Source organism: Mauremys reevesii, linkage group 13 (genome assembly GCF_016161935.1).
Source record: "Mauremys reevesii isolate NIE-2019 linkage group 13, ASM1616193v1, whole genome shotgun sequence".
Taxonomy (NCBI): Eukaryota; Metazoa; Chordata; order Testudines; family Geoemydidae; genus Mauremys; species Mauremys reevesii.
The window spans coordinates 39552479-39577913 of record NC_052635.1 but is presented as its reverse complement, the minus strand read 5'-3'; the positions used below and the strand labels follow the sequence as shown (position 1 = coordinate 39577913).

The window sequence follows — 25435 nt, the reverse complement described above, 5'->3', positions numbered from 1 at the left end:
AACACCCAAGCAAAGTGAACACTATGATGGCAGCAAACATCATGTTAGTTCCACTCTTTTTTGGGGAGGAAGGAGGAGGTGTTACTTAGGAGGAGATATCTGAACTACATTAAATGTTTCCTCGCATTATCATTTGTGTCAGTCAAGTCAGTATACACACCTCAGTTTAAAAAAACCCATCATGGCGACTGATCTATTGCTCTGTTTTTGAGAGAGTGGTGCGAGCAGAACAAAATATTGCAGCAATCACCTTCAAATAAAACTAAAAGGAAGAGAGCACTAGTGTACATATGGGAGGCACATGTCACTAGGTATGTGAGAAGGACTGTTGAGGCTCTCTGCAGAAATAAGGAAATGACTGAAACAACTGTAGCTAACTCTGTGAAAGACTAGCAATCCACAGCCTGCATGTGATTAAAAATCAAGCTATAAATCAAACTGTGTCTGCCCAGCCTTTAAGTCATGTTCAAGATTTTAATAATCTGGGGCCTAACACAGGATGCATGAGGTCTCCCTACAGGTAATAAGGATAAAAATATATCTGCATCCTACTCCAAATCAAGAATTGTCCCTGAACTGGTGTATAGCAGACATTTTCTTTATTGGCTGCCGAAGAACATAGACAATCTCTACTGAAGGTCAAAGAATAATACACGGGCTATTTGTGTTTTCGTTCATTGTATTAACAGACGTTTATACAGTAACTCTCTGGGGCAGTGTTTTCACTGTAAAAAAAGATGTGTGTTGATATCGAGACAGCTAACTTGAGGGAGCCATCTAGATTTGAAATCCTAGTGGAGACCAAGGCATTGTAGTGTTTACTTCAACGTAGCTGGTCGAGGTCAACTCCATCATAGACTCATAGACTTTAAGGTCAGAAGGGACCATTATGATCATCTAGTCTGACCTCCAGCACAACGCAGGCCCTTTAAATCCCCGCCCGAGCCCGGCTGCCGTAGCTCCGGCGGTGATTTAAAGGGCCTGGGGCTCCCCGCAGCGGCTGGAGCCCTGGGCCCTTTAAATCACCACCAGAGAAGCCAGTCCAGTCTGGCTCTTGCCGGTACACCATACCGGACCGGACCGGCTTCCTTTCACCTCTGCAGAGCTGTAGTGATGTGTCAGCTCTGAATAGCTTTTAGGGCTAGCCCAGGTTGACCGTGGGGATCTCTGCTTCTGTGTCATAGCTCCAGCCCTGGGAGAGTCCAAACAGCGAAAGAGATTAAATAGCTTCGTGTCGGCCATTTTTATTTCCGTCTTCCAGAATTCAGGCTGATGGGATGAGCCCTTTTGCAGGTAGCTTCTTCATGGATGTGAAAACAAAAAGTCTTTGTTTTGTGATGTCCCACAGTGGCTTTGATAGCCTTCTTGATGAGCAGGAGACAATCCCTCCAGACAAGTTTACAGGTTTAGAACAAACATTTTTACAGTTATAAAAGCAAAAACTTTAATATTAATCTTATAGCACGTGATAAAGATATAAGTGAAATTAATGCATGCCTCATCTTACAAGCATTTCGTAAAGACTAAACGCTCAACACATTGTTAACTGCTCAATACCCATCTTAACCGCGCTAACACACAGGTGAAATAGACTGGTCTCCAGCAATGAATTTGTCAGTGCTCAGCCTTGGCAAGAGCTGGCACCTGCTTTGCCAGCATCACAGTACAGTGAAACCTCAGAGTTACGAACACATTGGGAATGGAGGTTGTTTGTAACTCTGGAATGTTCATAACTTTGAACAAAATGATGTGGCTCTTTCAAAAGACATGCAGAGGAAAGTAGCTGCTTCCTCCTTTCCCAGTAGAAGAGGACAGAGAATGGACAGGAATGAGCAGAACCAAGGCTTCCTTTTCCCCCAGCTCACTGGCCAGCACAGCTGAGCTGGTGCAGAGCAGAGTAAAATGTTGCTCATAGCGGTCAAGTGTAAATTATCTCCATGGAGAAAAGGAAAAGTAGGGAGGGAGGGAATTGTACTTCTGAGGGCGTGTCTGAGTCACATTGCCTCCTGGGTGGTACTGCCTACACACCACACCTCTTGCTCATGGGTGTGCCTAAAGGCACAGTATGACCTTTAATGACCATCAAATGGAAACAGGCATGAGGGTCTCTCAGAATTTCATGTAACAATCACATAGGTTTCAGGACAGATTTTCAAAAGTGTTCAGCATCCAACAGCTTCTACTCTTCCATTTTGCCATTACTTTCAGTGGGAGCTGTTGGAGGCTCAGCTCTTTGGGAAATCTGCCCAGGAAGGTCTGGTTTTTTTCCATGAATAAATCCAAAAATCACTTGTAGCAAGCCCGAATCCTGAGCTCCTTACTGGCAAAAGTGTGTGTGTTAGGGGGGAGAGGGGACGCGCTATCTCTTTAATTAGGGGCCTGAATGCTTTTTCAGCCATCAGCAGCTGCTGTGGGATCACTCACTCCTGAACCGCCAGCAGCAGACAGGCTCCCACTGTGTTCCCCGGCCCCAGCTCAGCGGTGACTGGGTACACGGACAGGGGGAGGGGGACACCCTGACATTAGTCCCACCTCCATCCCCTGTCTGTGCTGACTCCCAGTCTGAAGCAGCTTGGCCAGGGGTGGCTCCATGGGCGGGAGGAGACAGCAATGGAGCAGGGTACCCCACTGAGCACGGCACCCTTGTGTGCGATTAATGCTCGTTTTTTTAAAAGTGTTAATTTTTTTAAGTTAATCGCATGTATTAACTGTGATTGACAGCCACAATTATTCTTTTTGATTACAAATGTTTGCACTCTAAACAAGGTTTTAAAAAAGATAGTGCAATCTGCAAGTTGAAGCATGAAGGAGCATACCACTATTTAGCATATCTGGCACCTAAATACCTTGCAGCACTGCCCACAAGAGTGCCACATGAACGCCTGTTCTCATTTTTAGGTGCCATTGTAAATAAGAAGCGGGCAGCTTTATCTCCCATAAATGCAAACAAACTTGTTTGTCTTATTAATTGGTTGAACAGGAAGTAGGACTGAATGGACTTGTAGGCTCTAAAGTTTTACATTGTTTTGGTTTTGGCTGCAGTTATGTAAAAGAAAATAACTCGATATTTGTAAATTGCACTTTCACGATAGAGATCACATTTCAGTACTTGTATGAGGTGAATTGAGAAATACTATTTCTTTTATTTTTTTACAGTGCAAATATTTAATAAAAAATAATATAAAGCACTGCATACTTTGTATTCTGTGTTGTAATTGAAATGTAAAAAAATCCAAACATATTTATAATAAATTTAAATTGGTATTCTGTTATTGTTTATCAGTGTGATTAAAATTGTGATTAATCACGACTAATTTTTTTAATCTAGTTAATTTATTTTATGTTAATTGCTTGAGTTAATTGCGATTGACAGCTCTCATCTGAATAGAAATCAGAATAAATCAGAATACATGAAAGAAGCCTAGCAATTCAGGCCAGAGCCTCCCTAATTCTGATTATGTGAAAACAGACTCGCTTCTGACATCCCATGATTATTGTATCAAGGGTTTGCAACACACTTTATTGCAGCTGTAAAACAAAATTAGACTTAACCCCTCCAAACGGTACAGTGCAAATTTGTGCTACTTACAACAGTTTTAATGGGATAATGTTACCCAAACCCTGTTATTCACAGTACTGTCATTTGAACTATTACAGGCAGAATAGTTCCCCGCACTCTTCTATTTGCTGTTAATCTTACTTCCTACTTGATTGTGGTTCTCTGAGTTCACTCGCTCTGCCAGCTGAATTCTTCCGTGTTCCCAATCCTTGCAGAAACACTTTGGCAGAGTGCAATCCTCTTTCTAAAACTGACCCTCATGTTTTAGAAGTGTCTGCAGGCATATTATGTTCAGATCTTGTAATCACCATTTGTGGTCGGGACAAATATTTTCCTCCATCTCTATCTGTTCTTTTAATAGATGAATGTTGATATACAGATTTTATTATTCTTCAAAGTGGAGGCAGCAGAACCAGGAGACAGAAGGGGGCTAGTGCCCCCTCAATGGAAATACTGGGGATGAGGCTGATGTGCCTTTCCACCCCTGTGATATCTCGTGGACGTGAGAGTGGGAGGAAGGACTGGAGCGGTGAGTGGGAACAGTTCTCCTCTTTTCCCGGCTCTGCTACTAAGTGACCTCTGGCAAGTCACTGCCCCTTTCTGTGCCTCAGTTTCCCCACCTGTAAAATGGGGCTGGTGCTATTGACCTCCTTTGTAAAGCACTTTGTGACCTTGCGATGAAAAGCACTGTATAAAAGCTAGGTATTATTATTTTCCTCCTAGAGGGTCTGAATGTCGGATACCTCTGCTATATTCCGGACCGGAAAAGAGTTTGCTTGGGTGAAATGTTCCCAGATGGAGGAAGAGGAAAGCAGATTGCAGGATCAGGGCCTTAATCTGTTTACCTAGCCTTGGAAAATGCATAATTCTCAAATTTTACCAGGTTATTCCTCTTTCTTCTAATTTCATTTCTCTTTAGATTCTCTAACCCTCTCAGGGAAGCTACATGTGTTCACTTAATATCAAAGATTTTATAAAAAACTGACCTTTCTACTTTTCTGTGCTTTCTCCCCAAGGTACTAATTAGGATTTTTATTGCAGTTTGGATTTTCTGATTAAATTCTGCCCTCAAACTCCTTGCATCCAGAGCATAAAGACAAATGAGCGAAGCTGTAAAGTTTGGATTTGCTTTGGAGAACAGTCATGGAACAATTAACCTCTAAGTCACTGGTTCAAATCCAGATCAGAGTGACCACACAAATCATTCCCATATGATGACTTTTCTATAATTTATGGCACATAAGTGTAAGAGAGAAAAAAACAATAGCACAGTTGCTCTTGGTGATGGTTGTGGTGGTCTCAGCAAAAAGGCCCCGGACTGAATGGGTTGTGGAAACAGGACTACAGTCTCATGTGAAGTGTTTTTGGAGTGTGGCACACTTTGGTGACAGAATATTGGGAATCTTGCAATGTTTATAATCTAGGTGTTCCGAGCACAGAGGGCTTCTGGGAACAATCTCTAGCATCTTTCATAAGAGCTACAGTTTCCTGTGATTGGGGGTTGGATTTTGGCTTGAGAGTGAACAGCAGATGTTAGGTTTATTTCTGTGTTTGATTGTATCTTTTCATTTTTGGCAAAGATGCCTAGAGTCTAAGAGAGGTGCATTTTTGATATGTACTAATAGTAAATATAAATAAGTTCACTTTCCAAAATCCACATAAACATGACTTGCTAAATATTATGGCTAAGCTCTGCCTTCTCCCCCATAGGGGTTGCATAGGGGTAAATCTGCCTGGAGTCTGGCCGTTTTCTGCCTGCTATTCAGTATTAAACTTGTTGATTTGTTTGTCATTAAGTGCTGTAGAGATTTTGACCTTCATATAAATTAAATTCAGCTGAAGACTTGATGACCACCCTGTCAACTGGACCTTTTAGCCATTCTTTGTTGTTTTTTAATTAATTCACTGTTAGGCTGCTCTAAAGCAACCAGAGTGGATGGTCAGCTAGTGAAAGTGACGTGGCCTATCACCGGTCCTTTACAAGAGGTAGAGGTGCTTTGATACTCTTGGGTTTTGACATGGTAACTTGACCGTTAACTTCCTCCCATAATTTAGAGAGACCTGCCATTTCTCAGAAAACAATATCACCCACTGTTCTTTCTTTTCTACAGTATCTAGATACACCAAAATAATCATTTTTGTCCTTCCTCTCACAAGGTCATAAGTATTAGTCTATTTAATCAGGTAATATTTGATAGGCTCTTGTTTTAACCTCTCCATACCATGGTGATTCAAATTGTTTTTTAAGGCTTGCATTGCTCCAGCACATTGACTTGAGTGGCTGACAGGGACTTGGTACCCCTGAAAAAACAGCCCAGATGTCTTAATTAGTTAGCTTTCGGGTGGTTTTCAACAATGTTTGATTCTACCTTGGAATAAGATCCCAAGTTGTGTCCAGGTTTGCTATGAGGCAGTAGAGGTGAAACAGCAGTCAAGATTCAGCAGAGTTGCCTTTGAAATAATAATTAAATAGTTCTTTACATCTGCAGAATACTAAACAGTAACTAATTATGCCCTGCCACAATCTTCTTCGGGTCTCATTCAGCCAGTGTCTAGAGCCCCTGTTCCTGGATTCACATGATGAGACCGAAATCTCAGGTTTCATAGTATAACAAGTTTCTAGCGTTCACTGTAGTAAAGAAATGCTTCAGAATGTGATCCAAGTGTAACCAGTGCTTGAGTGTGCAGAGAGCCTGAAACAATTCCTCCAAGAGGTGTGAACTGCTCCATACATCCCTTATATGAAACCAGCTGCTTTGGGCACTCCACCAACGCCACTCCAGCACAGGCCCATGAGTGTCATCCTCCCCGCTGCCACCCCATCTTAGGTCTTTTATAGTGGTCTTGGGAGGATTTTCTCCATACAGAGCCCTCAGCAGGGTGCAGGCTGAGGGCTTTCACCTCGAGAACAGACCCCAGCCTGCCTGAAAACACAAAGTGGTGGTTGATTGATGGATGTGGGGGAAAGAGGAACTGTACAGTTCCCCCAGAAAACAGCTCTTGCATGAGTATCCTGTGCCACTGCCGCTCCAATAAAGGGTGGAGCCATTAAGTGGCAAAAGAGCTGAGGCAAGGCACAGGGGTAAGGCCATGCGGCCTTATGTGGAGTGCACCTAGAGCCCCAAATTACCTTAGTCTGGCCCTGCCCCTGTGGTAGTTAGGTAGGTATTATACCATTCAACAGGTGAGGAAACATGCTCAGAAAGACTAAATGACTTCCTCAAGACCCTACAGTGAGTCAGTGGAAGAACCAGGATTATAACTCTGGAGATATTGTCCCTCAGTCCTGGGTATGCTCCTATGATCTAACTGGGCCAAACCCGCTGAGGATTCCTTTCCACTGGGGAATCCTGTGCTGCTTTCTGAAAGCACCTTTAAATCCCCTTTGCAAGCCTGACTTAGCGCCAGATCCGTGGCCTCTCCTAAGTCTCTTATCTCCCATTCCTCACTGCCTAAATATAGAGCCAAATCCTTATGTCCCATAGGATCTTTACCTGGCTAACGACTGAATATAAACGGAAGGACCTTAGTATCTTGTTACGGGATTTTAGCATTGAATCATTTATTAGCTTGTGATCAGACTTGCGTAAGAAAAGGTTTTTAAATGTAAGAATGGACACTCCTGAGTTTGGTCTGGCATGTAATTGGCAGCACCTTTAAAATAGTGCACAGCTTGACCCGCAGTTGACCGATGACTTGATAAATTGACACCAGAAGGTGTTGAATTCTGGCTTTATTCCTGTGGTGTTAACAAACTTCCCTTCTGCGGTGGACCCATTGGAAATAAAATACAGATACAACAGCCTGCTAATGCTTTTATCTTGTTCAGGATCTGTGCATCACAGGCGTGCGTGGTTCCAGGAGGCTTTTGGCGTTGAATCTCAACTGGCTTTGATTTTTCAACCCTCACCGGGCACTGCTCTGAGTCAGCGAAAAGTTCTAAGTTCACAATCCTTTCAGCAAGCCAGGGCTCAGAGTCAGGATTGAGTCACTTTTTTTTCCACGGCTTCACCCTGCTCAGTAGAGACCTGGCCCCTTTACTGTCTTTTCTTGCCTTCTAGGCAATATATTCAGGAAACTGAAGTCGACTCCCTAGTTTCACCTTCAGTATCTTGAGAGAGAGCCAGCTGGCCCTGAATCTTCTTGGCACTCTTCAGTAAGCAGTTGCCTGACCCTTTCCCCCACTTCTGCTCTATGTTGAAGTTGGCTGATTAGGCCCACTCCTCCCTTAATCCTCCCCTTACACACACACACACACACACACACACACACACACACACACACACACACACACACACACACACACACACACACACACACACTGGGTTGCCTGCCCAACCCTCACCTTTTTAGTCCACTTTAGCTAGAAAGGGTGATTTGAAAGTATAAAGATTCACTGAAATCCAGGATAGGACTAGACCCTGGTCGTCTATGGTGCATGAATTGCTATCTGTCTAGCCGGGCGTGATCCTGCAAAGAGCTGAGCGTCCTCACTAAAGCCAGGGGGCTACTCCTCCTTGGAGTGCCCAGCACTTGCAGGGTTAATCCCTTAGGGCATATCTACACTTACCTCCGGAGCGATCAATCCAGCAGGGGTCGATTTATTGAGTCTAGTGAAGACGCGATAAATCGACCGCCGAGCGCTCTCCGGTCAACTCCAATACTCCACCGGAGCGAGAGGCGCAGGAGTGGGAGTGTCAGCAGTCGACTTACTGCAGTGAAGACACTGCGGTAAATAGATCCAAGTACGTCGACTTCAGCTATGTTATTCACGTAGCTGAAATTGCATAACTTAGATCGATTACCCCCTCCCTCCCACCCCCAGTGTAAACCAGACCTAAGACTATAAACTTGTTGGGCCAGGGAATCAGTTCTTCTCCTCTCTTTGGTACACCAGCAAGCCATGCGACCAGACATGCAGGAGAACTGTAACCTTAGGTTACTGCAATTTATTTCAATCTCCTTCACACAAGAAAGTCAGCAAGAACAATTAAGATCAGATGAGCAGCTAGCTCAGTTTCATGGTTCAAAAACAAGGGCATCTCATTTATACCAGGGGCTGTTTCACATTAGACCATGAAGAGTCTGATAACTGAAACGTCAGAAAGAAACAAACGTTAAACCATTTGGTAAATGAGAGGGAAAGAAATGAATTAAATATGTCCTAAGGAAACGGGTTTGTTGTTGGATGTTTTGTTGTTGTTTAGGTTGGGGTTTGTTTTTTGTTATTTGCTTCCATTTTATTTATTGTAATTTAGAACAAATGGGGAATTGGTGTATCTGTGAGATAATCCTTTGTTGCAGACTGTTATCAATTTTCTATAAACAAATGCTGCAAATAAAACCCTTTGATTCAATTTAGGCTTTAATTCTAAAATCGAGCTTGCTGGAGCAGTGGGTTAATAAATGGGATGTGCTGAGCTTTCTTGCATGCCCCTCTGATTTGCACTGGGGAAACCAACAACACCTGGACAGCGACATAGTTCTGCCTCGACATGCTGGATACAGATGTCACCTCACAATTGGGATAATGCTACCTGAACACCGTGACCATTAACATTCTTCACGCATTTCCTTCTGGCGTTTTTCATGGCTAGGTGGTGTGTCAACTCCGGAGCCTGCTGCTGCCATCGGCTATTTACTTAGTAACACAGCTCGGCTTCACACTGACAGCCAGAGTTATCAACAGTAACTACACAGGGTCCCACTTCCACAGGCATCTCAGGTTTCCTCAGCCAGATGCAGGTCAGCACTTAACACTACCACATTAGATACTTCTTCTGATCCATTTTTTTTTCTAGGATACTCTCCATCAAAAGCACCCAAGATCCAGGTTTTCAGAATGGTGCCCTCAAAAAGGCTTGTCTGGTCTGCGCATGCCTTTACCAGGTCTGTGCACACATTTAATCTGACATCTAGCAGTCCATATGCATGCTCCTTGTGATGACTGCATTTATAACTGTGGTAACGGCACGTGCACATTGGTTTACACTTCCAGCTGCTCTTCTGCAATTCTGAAAATCTGGATCCTACAAAACAAAATAGCAGCAGTAGTGTCTGCCTGCCTGAGAGTATGTCTACACTTCAGTCTCAGGGTACGACTCCCTGCTCAAGGAGACACACTTGCACTAGTGCTGATTGAGCTAGCATGCTAAAAAATAGTGTCGCCATAGTGGAAGGAAGGGCTAGCTGCCTGCCCCAAATACAGTCCCAAGATGCTAATAATAGTAATTAAAAATTAAATATCAACTTACTAATGTGTCCTATTCTTCACTGGACTGCATCACCAAAGCCGATTAGTTTTAGCCATTTGGGAACACGTGAGAAGTGTAACAAGTCACATGATAGTGGGACGATAAGTTATGTCTTAGATTGGCTACACCATGTGTCAATCATTCTGTGGCTGTGTAAGCACTGTGAATGATGCAGTAGCAGCGAGGCTTTGCATTACACTGTAGTTGCTATGGTTTGACCGTTGCTAAGCAGTAAATATGAATTGTGTCGAGGGGAATCCAGGACAAATGTTGTCCCGGAGTCATTCAGTCTGGGGCCGGGACTTGAAATCTACATTTCGGGATTCTCCTGCCCAATTAGGGATTGGTGGTCACCCTAATTGGAGCAAGTGAGTCAAGTAACTCGGAACGACATCATGAGAAGTCCCAGTTCAGTAGCAACTTCTGGTTTGACTCACACTACCGCTCATTGGTGTTCCCTTTCTCACAGATAGGTACTTCAGGAGCAGGAACTCTGGAGCTCTTGCAAATGATAAGGCAGTGATTGCCTTTAACTTACGTAAGCTCGTGTGAACATGTCATCACATGGAAGATGACTTTAAAGCCCTCTAGGGACACTGGGCGTAACCATTTATGCATAGACCCTCAGCTTTTATTTGTGATTGCTTATATAATAATACGGTTTGTCTCTCTTCCCCAAATACTGCCATCTACTGGGTGGGATGTCATTAGCACTCCTGATCAAGTGTTGGTGATGATGTCTGCTTTTACTGCCTGCAACGTAGAGAAGCTATAAGCCCTGAACTCTGAACTTTTCCCAAGTGGCAAGTAAGCCTTATTTTGAGGGTTTATGTACAGCTACAAGGGTGCATTTGGCTTATGTGGGCCCTAACTCCCACTGAATGGGAATTGGGGGCCAGATTTTCAAAGGTATTTATGAACTTAAAGATCCAGATAGGCACCTAGTGGGATTTTCAAAAGTACCTAAATTGGGTTAGATGCCAAACTCCTATTAATTTCAATGGGAGTTCAGTGCCTTACTCACTTAGGTGCTTTTGAAAATCTGTCTAGGCATCCATCTGCAGCTTAGGCACCTAAATCCCTTTGTTAATCTGCTCATATGTGCCCAGACCACCTTCCCTCCCCCCCCAGGTACATAGAAGACCCCAGCCTACCATAGTATAACCACTTTCCATCTTATATTCCCATTTTCCTGTGGTTTGCTATAATGCTAGGCCAGACCCAGTTTACTTTGTCTACAATCTTTCCACACTACTGTATCCCTTTCAGGAGTCTGATTTGTCTTGCATACCCCCAGGTTTCACTCACTGAAAACTACTTTCTTATAAAATCAGACGTAAGTACAAAAGTTTCACAGCACACTATTACTGAAAAATTGCTGACTGTCTCGTTTTTACCATATAATTATAAAATAAATCAACTGGAATATAAATATTGTGCTTACAGTTCAGTGTATAGTGTATAGAGCCGTATAAACGAGTATCGTCTGTATGAAGTTTTAGTTTGTACTGACTTCACTGGTGCTTTTTATGTAGCCTGTTATAAAACTAAGCAAATACCTAGATGAGTTGAAGTACCCCCGGAAGACCTTTGCATAGCCCCAGGAGTACATGTTCCCCTGGCTGAGAACCACTGGTCTACAACACTGCAAAGGGCTGATAGGCTGTTGACTTCATCCAACCTAGCAACTCTATATTGCAACAATATATATTGCCCAGAAAAACATCACTCTAAAGATATCTATTTCTTTAGAAACAGATACACACCATTTTGTAGCGGCAGCATTTTGCTCTATTTTGTATATGGAGCTAAGAGTTTAATTTTAAAATGCTGGTTTCATCTTAACAGTTTCTTTCCTTTCATCCTTTCTTGTATGCATTATTTCTCTCTCGTGTGCTGTCTTATTTTGTTTTTATTCTTTGAGAAACAACTGACATTTTAACATTGTTTAGCAAATTGTTTGTGGGGGAAAAAGTTAAATCAAATCTTCCAGTATTGCTGTTTGCAAATCTAATACGAGCAAACAAAATCAAAACAAATTCTACTGAAAAAAATCCATATATTATTGCTTAATGTGAGTAATGTTGTTGAACACAATAGAAGAAGTCAGACTTCTAAGTAGTTAAGATGTAATTCCTCCTGCTTTAAGCCTTGTCCATCTCTCATTGACTTGAACAGAAGTTGGATCTGATTCTCAAAGCACAGCTTTAAAAGAAGCGGTTAGCTATTAAATGGTAATTTGATGTCTACTAACACAGCATTCATAATTTTATATGCTCTGGTTCTATCATTCAGATAAAACTGTATGATCCCCAAATAGTCCAGCATTAAAATATTATTTAATGTGCTGCCATTTTAAAGTGCCAACGTGACTGTTTCCACATGGTTAGTACATACAGTAATAGGGGAAATGAGTGGTAGAACACAGAACTCCAGATAAATGGCAAATTGCAAAGACTTCTGCTCATCTGAAAGCTATTAGGCCAGATCCTCAGCTCTTGTAAAGTGGCATAACTCCACTGAAGTCATCAGAGCTCTGCCAGTTCATTCTGAATATCTGGCTCATTATGTCCATTATTAAATATCACATGGTAGCATATGGCAAATCTATATTGAAGCCTAACTAACCACCCACTTAAAAAGCCCACTGTTCCCATAGAATCTGAGCTCCTTGCTACTTTTAATGGAGTTATTCTCACAACACGCCTGTGAGGTAAAGGAAGTTACTGTCCCTGTTATGCAAATGGAAAGCTGAGGCAGATTATTAAAGCTATTTAGGAGTCTAAAGATGCAGAGAAGTGCATAATGGGATTTCAAAAATGCCTAGCAGCCTAACCAGTTTAAAAATCTAGCCCTAAGTAACTTGCATAAGGTCACACAGGAAATCTGTGGCAGAGCAGAGAATGGAACATTGGTCTTGTTGGCCCAGGCTAGCCCCCATTTCCCTCTCATGAGAGCTACTATCCTTCAGGATGAGTAAGTCAGCACAAATTACAAATTTCAAAGTAGCAGCCATGTTAGCCTGTATCAGCAAAAAGAATAGGAGTACTTGTGGCACCTTAGAGACTAACACATTTATTTGAGCATAAGCTTTTGTGGGCTAAAACCCTCTTCAAACCTTCTTGTCAACTGTTGGAAATGGGCCATCCTGATTATCACTACAGAAGTTTATTTCTCCTGCTGATAATAGCCCACCTTAACTGATTACTCTCATTATAGTTAGTATGGCAACATCCATTTTTTCATGTCCTCTGTGTTTATATATCTTCCTACTGTATTTTCCACTGCATTCATCCTATGAAGTGGGTTTTATGCTCAAATAAATTTGTTAGTCTCTAAGGTGCCACAAGTACTTCTCGTTCTTTTTACAAATTACAAAGACAGCCTTCAGAAAGTACATTTAGGCACGTCTGTCTTGATGAGTTCCAAAGCCTTTTAGAAAAGCTTGGAAGCCAAGAGACAAAAACAAAACAAACAAAAACACAAACTACCATCACCATATTTTATGGGGAAAAATTACTTTTAAATAAAGTTCAAGATACCATTGTACTATAAACAGAACGGTTCAATATTCTTTGTTTAAATTTCCTGATGAATTGTAAGCCTCTTAATCCTGTGAGGTTTCTCTGTCCTGTAAACCCCTCCGCAGTAGGTCAAAAGTGTATAATTTCTGAAAATTATAGCCATAAAAGTAAACATTGTTTTCAATCTCATCTGTTTAAAATTTTGCTTGACTACTATACCAGTGGCTTCCAAGCCATGGATTTAAAGGTTTAAAGTTCCCATGGCTGAAATCTGTTCCTTTTCTCATGATAGCCTTCTGTTACGCTTTCATTGGCTTACTCCCATCACCTATATATCTTGCTTAGACCTGGAAACATTCTTTTCTCCTTATATCATCCAAGACCAGATTGTCCCAAGTGACACCTAATTTTCCAGCGTGCTGAGCATAGGATGACCAGACAGCAAGTGCGAAAAATCGGGACGACAGTGAGGGGTAACAGGCTTCTATATAAGAAAAAGCCTCAAATATTGGGACTGTCCCTATAAAATCAGGACATTTGGTCATCCTAGCTGAGCACTTTCAGCCCCATTGATTTCCCCTGGAGTAGCTCATGCTCAGAGCCTCTGAAAACCAGCTCCTAGAGAGACAATTTTGAAAGATGGTGAAGTGAGCAAGGGTGGAAGGTGCTGAGTGCCACCAGTGGGAACCAAGGGTGTTCAGGACCTTGCTGGGCCGAGCCTTGGTGTCAAAAGCTGGGCTCCCCAAAAATCAAGGTCGTTTTTGAACATATGGGGTCTTAAATATAGATAGCCTTTTACCCTGCTGCAATGAATCATTGCACAATGTTGTAATAGAATCCATTTTATTTCTATTATAAAGTGGAGGATTTAGGGCTCATGCAAGTGAGGCACGAATAGCACTGGCCAGAGCTACACAGGACAAGTTCTGCAAGCTTCTCCATGTAAATTGTGTTAATCCTCATCAGTCTTGACCTGCAGCAACCCTGACATTTTCTAGTCCTTAGCCATCTCTCCTGCATGATGTACGGTGGTCTAGGGATGAGTGGCTAAGCAATAGCTGTGTTGGTACCGCTGCTACTTATGAGACTCATTGTCACCTCACCCTTACGGTGTCCTCCCTTGTGTGTCTGTATCCATGAATTGTCTCTCATCATATACTTGGATTGGGGTAGCCAATAGGCAGACCGCGGGCCAAATCCAGACCACCAGATGTTTTTGAACAGACCCCAAAATCTTTATTTACTTATCATTATTGTTGTTGCAGTGTGAAAAATGTTTCTCTGGAGTCTGGACCTTGATTATACAGATGTGGTCTCCTCACCTCAAAAAAGATATTCTAGCACTAGAAAAGGTTCAGAAAAGGGCAACTAAAATGATTAGGGGTTTGGAGAGATAATAAGGTAATAATTGGAGATATAACAATCTCCTAGAACTGGAAGGGACCTCGAAAGGTCATTGAGTCCAGCCCCCTGCCTTCACTAGCAGGACCAATTTTTGCCCCAGATCCCTAAGTAGCCTCCTCAAGGATTGAACTCACAACCCTGGGTTTACCAGGCCAATGCTCAAACCACTGAGCTATCCCTCCCCGTATGACAGGGTCACATACGAGGAAAGATTAAAGAGGCTAGGACTCTTCAGCTTGGAAAAGAGAAGACTAAGGGGGGATATGATAGAGGTATATAAAATCATAAGTGATGTTGAGAAAGTGGATAAGGAAAAGTTATTTACTTATTCCCATAATACAAGAACTAGGGGTCACCAAATGACATTAATAGGCAGCGGGTTTAAAACAAATAAAAGGAAGTTCTTCACGCAGCGCACAGTCAGCTTGTGGAACTCCTTACCTGAGGAGGTTGTGAAGGCTAGGACTATAACAATGTTTAAAAGGGAACTGGATAAATTCATGGCGGCTAAGTCCATAAATGGCTATTAGCTAGGATGGGTAAGAATGGTGTCCCTAGCCTCTGTTCGTCAGAGGATGGAGATGGATGGCAGGAGAAAGATCACTTGATCATTGCCTGTTAGGTTCACTCCCTCTGGGGCACCTGGCATTGGCCACTGTTGGTAGACAGATACTGGGCTAGATGGACCTTTGGTCTGACCCGGTACGGCCGTTCTTATGTTCTTATACCCTGACCAAGAAATTTGGACCTTGACAAAAAAATAATTGACTACCTCAACCTAGACTGTGAGCTCTTTGGCATAAGGACTGTCTTTTCATTACGTATGAAAGGAGCCTAAAAATGGGGCCTCTTGGCATTATCATAATATAAAAAGGAATAAATCATTTGTCCACTAATGCCTAGGACCAGACCACTAAATATTTTATAATGAAAAGCTCACCACGTTTTCTTCACCTGGACTTTTCTTCCCAATGAAAAGCTCAGGGACCAAACTCTGATCTTAGTCATTCTAAATTTATATTAGTGTACTGAGCTCAGAATCTGGCCCAGTATGTATATTTTATGTCCATTTTTACAGTGCTATATTAAAAATAATTTTGAGGGTGTTGAGTCCCTGGAACTCCCAGTCAGCAAACACAACAAAAAAAAAATATAAAAAAAAAAAAATGTTGTGTTTTTTGTATTAGTGGTGGCTTTGGGGCTGTGGCTCTGCTCTGGGCTGCCTCCTGCTCTTCAGAATGTCCTGTGTCCCTCACCTGTCCTGAGCAAGGAGTTCCCTGCCCAGCCTTGGCGCCCTGCCAGCTGGTCTCTGAGGGTGAGAGGAAAAAGAGAAAAGGTTAAAGAGGTCTCTGGCACCCTCACCTCAGACCAGGACAGAGAGACAGGCACAGCCCCTCCCCCCCAGGAGAGGAGGAGAGAGGTAGGCCTTTTACAGGCCCCTGCCCTTGTTAAGTTGTGCTTTATGCCACCTCTGGGCAACTAAATTCTGGATTGGTATGGGGGGCTTGCATGGATGGGGGGGTCTCTCTCTCTGCTGCTGCTGCACTATTTGCTTTAGTGCCATCTAGCAGCAGCCACAGCCCCCAGTTCAGTTGAACATCTGCTCCCTGCCACCCCTCCTCCCCTCCTCCCTACGGTGCCAAAGGACAAGCAGGGCCAGCATGGAAATCCCTTTTTGTCAAGGGAATCCACAACCTGGGGTGGCGAGCTGGTAATCAATAATCAATCTAGTTCTAGGTACAACTCCCAACAGTGGGATCACTGTGCCCACTATAATCATGGCTGGAGAGAGGAGTGAGAGTCATCCACATCATGTGATGAGAGGGGGGTATATTTACACTGCAAGCAGCGCAAGTCTCCAAGCCCAAGGCAACGGACGTGGGCTGGGGGGGTCAGGCTATGGCACTAAAAACAGCTGGGGAGATGTTGCAGCTTGGGCTCGGAAGCCCCCACTCTCACCCCCCAGTTTCAGTGCCTGAGCTCCAGCCTGAGCCATAATGTCCACCCAGTTATTTTTAGCACTGTAGCACAATCCCAAGTCTGTTGACCCGGGCTCTGTCACTCACTTGCCGTTCACTGTGTAGACCAGGGGTTGGCAACCTACGGCACATGTGCCAAAGGTGGCATGTAAGCCGATTTTTGCCTGGCACGTGCCTGCCAGCTGGGGTCCGGGCCGCCGGCCCCGCTCAGCCCGCTGCCGGATGAGGGGCTGGGGGGCGCCGCCGCTCCCCGCTAGCAGCAGCGCCACGCCCCACTAGCGGCACTGCTGCCTTTGCAGGGCTGCTGCCCCACTGCACTGCGCCGGCTCCTCCATGGCTGGGGCTCGCTGCTGCCGCCGCAAGCGGGACGCTCTGGCTCTCTGGTGCCTCCGGAAGGCGGTTCCTCCCTGCCGAGCTGCTGAAGTGGCCCAGGCCCGGCAAAGCCAGTGAGTGGACTCGGGGCAGGGGCCACAGGGGTGGGCTGGGGAGGGGTCGTGGGGGGGGGGGCTGTGCACCCTGCAGGGGAGTTCAGGGGGCAGAGAGGGGGAATCTGGTCTGGGGAGCAGCCCCTGGGGTCTATAAAGGCTCGTTGGGATTTGCCCCTCAATGAACTGATGTGCGGGGTGGGGGGGCGCAAGGTGGAAGTTTTGCCTAGGGCACAAAATATCCTTGCACCAGCCCTGCCCCAGGGGGTGCGTGCACCCCAGGTTAAGAATCACTGCACTAAACTGATAAGATCTGCATTTTAATTTAATTTTAAATGAAGCTTCTTAAACATTTTAAAAAACTTGTTTACTTTACATACAACAATAGTTTATAGACTTATAGACCTTCTAAAAATGTTAAAATGTATTACTGGCATGTGAAACCTTAAATTAGAGTGAATCAATGAAGACTCAGCACACCACTTCTGAAAGGTTGCTGACCCCTGGTGTAGAGCTACCCCCAGCGTTCCTCTCCAATGAGAGAAATGAACTGTGCTGAGACGCTAATTCATTTCTAAGACTCTGGAATGTTTAGGGAGGTGGCAGTGTGTTGTTAAAGTGGCCATTGTTCTTTATTAACAGCATTTTCTTCAGCTGCATTGTTTAAAGCAGCTTTTTCAAATACAGCAGAATCCTCATAGGGGCTAGTGTATATGCTATAGGAAGGTGGAAATCCCACTGAAGTCTTGCCATGCATCTTGAATTTGGTGGGACTTTTGCCTGCATAAGAAGTCTGGGGTCTGGTCCTTAATTAACACAGCTAGACATAACGAGAAATATGCCTTTGTTTAGTATCTTTGGAAAGCACTTCACTCAGTCTGTTTACAGTCAGTCATGTCAGTTAAGTGGGTGTATTATATCACTGGGGAGGAGATTAAGTCAATTCTCCTGCATTTAATAAATAGTTTCAGGAAATCAAAGTTCCAACTCAGCTCATTGTTCTAAAGCAAATGAAGAGTACTTCAGCTCGTCATAATTTTATCCAACGGAAAATTAATTCTATCTGTCCATACACACAATAATTCAATAAGATTTTATCACATCCATGAACCATGTATCTGATAAATTTCAGTGTGTTACAAAAAGCATTTAGTAAGGGAGGTGATGTTGAATTCTGCAAAATGATCATTTTATGCCCTTAGACATCAGATTTTATGAGGCTTAGTTTAGCTTACATAGTGACACATGTCAGCTTTTCCACAATATGCAATTTTCATTTCACATGTCATTTCCTCAAGGCCAGATTTTCAAAAGAACTCAGCTCCCAGATGAAGTAAGCACAACTTCAAAAGGACTCCCCATCCAGCAGCTCCCATCTAGAACAGGTAGAGCTGCCAAGCAGTTTTGAAAACTTTTTCCTAACTGCCTTAGGATCTTTCAGGGTGAAACTTGCTATAAATGCATGAGGTTATTATTTACTGAATGTCAAGCCCATTAATCTTTTCTCAAGTAGAATAACTCTAGTTCCAGCTCAGATAATTCTAGGGCCTGCGTGAGCCTAGTGTTTGGGCATGGGCTGCATTAGTTAAGATTCAGCAGAAGAGGTCCATAGAGGACTCTGCTTTTTGCCTCTCCTGGGTTTGGTATAACTTTCACTTACTATGTTTGTTTTCTTCATTTTGAGGCCCTGATGATGAACTAATTTCACATGAATTACAACATTACATTGGTAGAATGATATCCTCTGTTGTGGGGCACCCCAAAAGCAAACTATTTTAAGGGAGCATTCAGATGTAAAATCCAGTAATTTTCTTCCTGATGCCAAAGCACAGCAGTCCCTCCAACACTCCAGGGTCAAATCCAGTGCAGTGCCAAAACTCGGACAGGCAAGTGTAAGTTTACGTCATTACAAGATGGCATAGAACCTCAGTGAATTTGGCACTCCATCTTTGGGAAAAAACACTGTAGAGAAGACATGTGGGACTTAGGGGAGGTGAGACTCCATGTAGGGATACAAAATTTAAATTGCACCAGCTCCCACCCAGGAGAAAATAGTAGGAATCCAAAATATATTGACCACTTCTACCAGAGAGAGCCTGCTAATAGTACCAGTGGAGGTAGCATTGAGTCAGTAGGGTGCTAGCCACCTTGGATCTCTTTATTGCCTGATCGTGAAGTCAGTGGATCTTCCGGCTGAGGCAAGAGTACAGAGTTCATAACTAGCCTGGATTGAGTGCTTCTGCATTTGTCCAACAACTCCAGTGAGACCAGATATGGGTTATACCAAGATATCCATTCAGCCACGGAAGAGACAGAAGATTAAATTATATCTTTTTAATTCATGGTTATATCAAAGAGCTCTTTTTATTGATTTTACTTAATTCGCAGATTATTAGGAGAACTACCACTCTCCTTTGAAGATGGCAAATTCTCATATTCCTAATTGTGCATATGTATTCCAAAAAATGGTTATAAATGAACATTATTGCCTTCATAACAAAAGGTTGGTTATTTAAAATATATATACATATGCACACACACACATTCCCTTTGTTACATTATTTTAAAAAAGCCACACCAAAAAGCCATGGGTGAAGTGTTTTAACAATAAATAATCTACTTTTCTATAAACATACAAAATCATGCCAGCAAGTAAAAAACAGTGACACAAATGTGATAATTGAAAGATATATTCACTTTATAACTCTAATAATTTATTTATGAAATATATCCATATATATATAATATATATAATTTTTGGCAGAGACCTTACCCTTTCTTGTTTCAATATCTATTGCCACTGTTTAACCTATATATCCATTTGTATTGTGAACTCAAAGTTCAGTTATATTCAATTTACAGTTTTTGTTTTGGTCTGCAACTATCTTCTGATTAAAATATAAATGTCATTTGCTCATAGTTTCACCTAGGAAGATTTGTATGAAGGTCTAACAAAGGAATCAGTAATGCCACAAGTTAGGAAATTCCTCTGTTACATTTTAAATCATATCAAAGAGCAACATTTGGAAGCGTTATTCATCCTCTTGCTTGTTCTTTTGTTTCTCCCAAAAAACCAGTCCAGTCCATACTTGCTGAGGAAATCACTTTTGATGATAAATTTCCAGGGACCAACATTGTCCTTGTTCCCATTTTCTTGACATTTCCCCAATCCTTCAACTGCTCAGTAAAGTAGTTTGAATCAAGGGTTAAAAACATGTCTTAAAACATCAGCAAATAGGAATGTATGCACTGGGTATGTATGGCACAGCACATATGGGATTAGGAGAGAGAGATGTAAATTATTTTGAATGTATGAAGTTTAGATAACGCTTTTGTATCTGTCAGTCTTAGTTTCATCCTCAGCAGATTCTTGTTGGTGGATGATTGGAATTCCATTCATCAACTACAGTGTATATCCCTAGATATTCATTGTAGATGTGTTTCTGGATTGAACTTTCCAGCACAGAAATAATTTGTGCCTTAATTAAGTAACCTATTGAATACTTACTGTATATTGCTAACTTGCTATATTTTATAATGATATAAATATTAACCATTCATATTTATTCTGCATAGATACTGACATTTAAATATCTGCCAACAATGTTACAATATGATGATTGGCTAATAGGCTTGCATCTATTAGCAAGAGACATATTTTGTTTCTGTTTATCCATAATGCAAATTCTTATACAGACAATTCTCTAATTTACCAGATTCTCCAATCATAATTGCCTGCATACAGCTGGAACTGGTTACTTCACGCAGGCAGCAAGCACTAAGTGGAACAGTATGTTTCTACTGTATTATTTTTAAAACCAGGTAAAAAAAGTCATTCTTGAATCTGTTTGTGTTGCTAAAGTTTGAATACTCCTTTTTCCCTCCCCCGCATCTCCAGGGTGGAGATGCAAATACTCATCCTGTATTGCATGGTTTATGACACTCTCGTCAGAGAAGTATAAAAGGATGCAAAGTTCTTCACACAGGTTCATGTGCCCTCAAACTGGCATCAATGCAATAAAGGCGTTGCATACTGCTCGATTATCTATTGGCAGCCAGCCTGAAGCATTCCAATATGTCCATCTCATGGGAGATTTGTAGCTTAGATTCTTGCTTCTGAGCTTCAGCAAACAAACACTAAACCTTTTAAAAAAATAAATTTGAATGAAAATTGCTGGATTATATTGCAGTATATGGACCTGATTTTGAGACCAGCCTTGCCATGACCTCGGCAAAACTAGGGGTTCAAAATTGGACCCATGATTATTTGTGGGTGCAGTGAATCACTTGAAAATCTAATTATATCTGATTCTCAAACAAAATCATAAGGATTAATTCAAATCAGGAGTTTCTAATCCAAACACCTCCCTTGAAAACTGCAGGTATGAAGTTCCAGATCTGGCATTTCTAGTTCCACTGGCTGCTGCGTTCCACCTCAGAACTGAAAGCATTTTGCCTTATTCTGATGTCAAGTGAGGTTAGTATTCAGAGTGGACTGGGGAGTGGAGGTGGAGAGGGATAACAGAAATCAGAATCTAGGTCAAATTTACCTCTCCACAACCAGCAATAAACCAGATTTAATGTTGCTTCTAAATATTTTCTCCACCCAACTTGTTCCACTTTCTGTGTCTTGGCAACTTAAGTTTTACTGAAACAATACATGAACAGATGTGTCCTAAGTTGCTCCAAGGCAAATTGAACAAAATCAAACATAAGTAAATAACAACTAAAAACACCAAACATATGACCAATGCCAATAAATCTGTCTTAAATCCTGAAAGATTAAACCCTTAGAAGTTCTGGCTGATTCATCAGCATTAACTGAGGCCATTCCTGTGAGAGTGCCTTAAATATTTCTGCAGTGTAATAATTACAAAACAAACCTCTTCACCAAATTCTGCTCTCATTTAGGCTCATGATACTTCACTGATTTGAACTAAGAGCAAGATTTAGATCTTTGTATGCACAGGAACCCAAATTAATGTTTCTATCTAGCATAAAGTAGAACTTGCACGTATATACTGTACCTCTCGGTTCAGAAACTGCCTGGACCCACTGTGCTAATGAATGAGGGCATGTTCATTTTCTCTGCGTTGCTCTTTCTCTGCTGTCTTTTTCAGTGGCCCCTGATTACTGTAGAAAAGATAACGAGTTTAGGATTATTTTAGTGTCACCACTTCCATTTTGTCAGTCACTATTTTTTTAAGATATCAAATGATGTACTTTTCTTGGGAAAGAAGAAAACAGGCATATGCACTGGATTTTTTTCCTTTTGTCTGAAAAGAATGTAGGATTAAATATGCTCTGAATTATCCTATGTATTCTCCCAACTAGACAGGATCTCTGCTACTTCATGGATGCCATATCATCAGGGGCGGCTCTAGACATTTCACCGCTCAAGCATGGCGGCATGCCGCGGGGGGCGCTCTGCCGGTCGCCGGTCCCGCAGCTCCGGTGGACCTCCCGCAGGCGTGCCTGCGGAGAGTCCGCTCATCCCGCAGCTCCACCGAAGCCGCGGGACCAGCGGACCCTCCGCAGGCACGCCTGCGGGAGGTCCACCGGAGCTGCGGGACCAGCGGACCCTCCGCAGGCATGCCGCCGAAGGCTGCCTGCCTGCCGCCCTCCCAGCAGAGCGCCCCCTGCAGCATGCCACCCCAAGCACACGCTTGGCGTGCTGGGGCCTGCAGCCGCCCCTGCACGTCATTTAAAACAAAAATCCAGAAAGCAGTATTAAACTACTATCTGTGAGAATTTCATTTAGAATCAACAAATTTGATGATCAATTTCATTTGTTCTGTGCAGCTTGATTAATTCATTTGAATGAAATAGCTAATTGTATATATGTTCAGAGATGTTCAAAATTTACCTTACTGTTTTCAAAAGAGGAAATCAAAGACCCTCACCATCTGCTGTCCTGGGTTCTTGTGCAAAACAACATGCACTGTTTGTCACGTATGTCCAAACAAGAGCACCGTGATAAAGACCAATCTAAAGACTCTGTTCTCTTGCAAAGCTGTCCTGCAGACCTTTTGCCTCTGAAACTGCCTCGGTAGTTAGACAGCCCATATGGTACAGTCCTCCTGTAATGAGAAACACAGAGACACTATACAATTTTAGGAGCTACTTTGGATACAGTTCAGTATCTGTTTCCGTTCATTTATTTGTTTCCATGTAATAAAATGGTCTACTGCTCTGGGCTCCTGAACAATTCATTCATGCCATAACATTCACACAGAAAGTCCTTCCCTAACCAGATTGCAACTCCTCCAGGTTGAAACTCCACATTCAGAGAAAGGCAGATAAAATGTCATATGTGAAAATGCACTCCTAATAGACAGCAGCAAATATCAGCATGGAAAACAACGAATCTGGTTTCTGCAGCCCTATTTGTTAATCACAATATACCAAGTACCTGAAATCTGAATAGAAATACAGTCCCAGGTTGTTGCTCATTTTAATTCTCACTAGTCCTTATTCTTATCATAGAATCATAGAATCATAGAATTCAAGATCAGAAGGGACCATTATGATCATCTAGTCTGACCTCCTGCAAGATGCAGGCCACATAAGCCGATCCACCCACTCCTGAACTAATTCTCTCCCTTGACTCTGCTGTTGAATGCTCCAAATCATGTTTTGCAGACTTCAAGTAGCAGATAATCCACCAGCAAGCGACCCCTGCCCCATGCTTCGGAGGAAGGCGAAAAACCTCCAGGGCCACTGCCAATCTACCCTGGAGGAAAATTCCTTCCCGACCCCAAATATGGCGATCAGCTGAACCCCGAGCATGTGGGCAAGACTCTCCAGCCAGACCCTCTGGAAAAGGCTAACAATATCCCAACATTGACCCTTTGTACTAATTACCCGTGTGGCACGTTATTGACCTATTGACTAAACCCGTTATCCTATCATACCATCCCCTCCATAAACTTATCCAGCTTAATCTTAAAGTCATGGAGGTCCTTCGCCCCCACTGTTTCCCTCGGTAGGCTGTTCCAGAATTGCACTCCTCTGATGGTTAGAAACCTTCGTCTAATTTCAAGCCTAAATTTCCTGACTGACAATTTATATCCATTTGTCCTCGTGTCCACATTAGCACTGAGCTGAAATAATTCCTCTCCTTCCCTGGTATTTATCCCTCTGATATATTTAAAGAGTGCAATCATATCTCCTCTTATCCTTCTTTTGGTTAAGGAAAACAAACCGAGCTCCTCAAGTCTCCTTTCATACGACAGGCTTTCCATTCCTCGGATCATTCTAGTGGCCCTTCTTTGTACCCGTTCCAGTTATGTATGGGCCAGTCTCAATCCACTATGTAGAATGTTCCTAGTGAAATCACACATTCAGGGCCAACTCTTGATGATTTGCACCATCTGAGGAGCTGGCCCCCAGACACAACTGCCACTTACTACATGATTTTCATGATGTGTTACCAGTATGTTCAGTTCACCGTGTCGGGTTTCAGGACATAGCCCGGAACCTCTAAATATGGGAATCAACTGGACAATCCCCCTGGTGTGAAGGTCAACAATTGTGGAGGCAACCATGGCCCAGCTGCTGTAGCGTAGTGACTGTGAAATGGCTCCACTACTGCTCATCTACTAGAGACTATATTCACTGCATCACATCAGGAAGAAGTCCTCCTTCATCCCTAGCAATCTGCCTACTTCATTATTAATGATGGATGTGCACTAGCATTGCCGATTGCGTTTTGCATTGTTTTTCTGAGTGGGTGCCCATTCTGTTAATATCCAAATGCATGTGCCTACTGGCAGCTGGTGTGATAAATCAAATTATCATGAGAATTACCACCATGATCCTACCAAACATGGGACTTTTAAAAGCGCATGAGGCAGCTCTAATTTATGCAAGGGTCAGGCCAGCCCAGCCAACCCACAAACTTGTAATTGGGGGGGGGGGGAAACTGTCCTTATTTCTAAAGGAAACAGGATGAGAGAACAAAATCATTTTGACAGAGGGATGCAGAACAAAGCTTGGCTGCCTGTGAGTAAATAACTATGGGTATGTCTACACTACAAGACTATTTCGAATCAACTTAAGTCGAATTTGTGTATCCACACTAAATACACTAATTTGACTGTGTGAGTCCACAGTAACGGGGCCAGCGTCAACTTTGGAAGCGGTGCACTGTGGGAAGCTATCCCACAGTTCCCGCACTCCCCGCTGCCCATTGGAATTCTGGGATTTCCCCCCAATGCATGCTGGGGGAAAAATGTGTTGAGGGTGGTTTGGGGTAACTGTCATCATTGAACCGTCAATCATGCCCTCC

At 42.8% G+C, this 25435-nt stretch overlaps 1 protein-coding gene across 4 annotated transcripts in view; it reads right to left on the bottom strand.

Moving 5' to 3' along the window:
- The window catches only part of EDN3 (endothelin 3), a 131099-nt gene that overhangs the window by 50630 nt on the left and 55034 nt on the right, over positions 1-25435 (bottom strand). For all 4 annotated transcript variants that reach the window (XM_039498009.1, XM_039498008.1, XM_039498007.1 and 1 more), the window contains 3 exons: positions 23049-23225; positions 22173-22278; positions 19491-21288 (listed from right to left, as the gene is read on the bottom strand). In XM_039498009.1, coding sequence (XP_039353943.1) covers positions 22206-22278; positions 23049-23225 — 250 coding nt within the window. In that variant the 3' untranslated portion in view covers positions 19491-21288; positions 22173-22205. Of the gene's footprint in view, positions 21289-22172; positions 22279-23048; positions 23226-25435 lie in introns of those variants that run through there.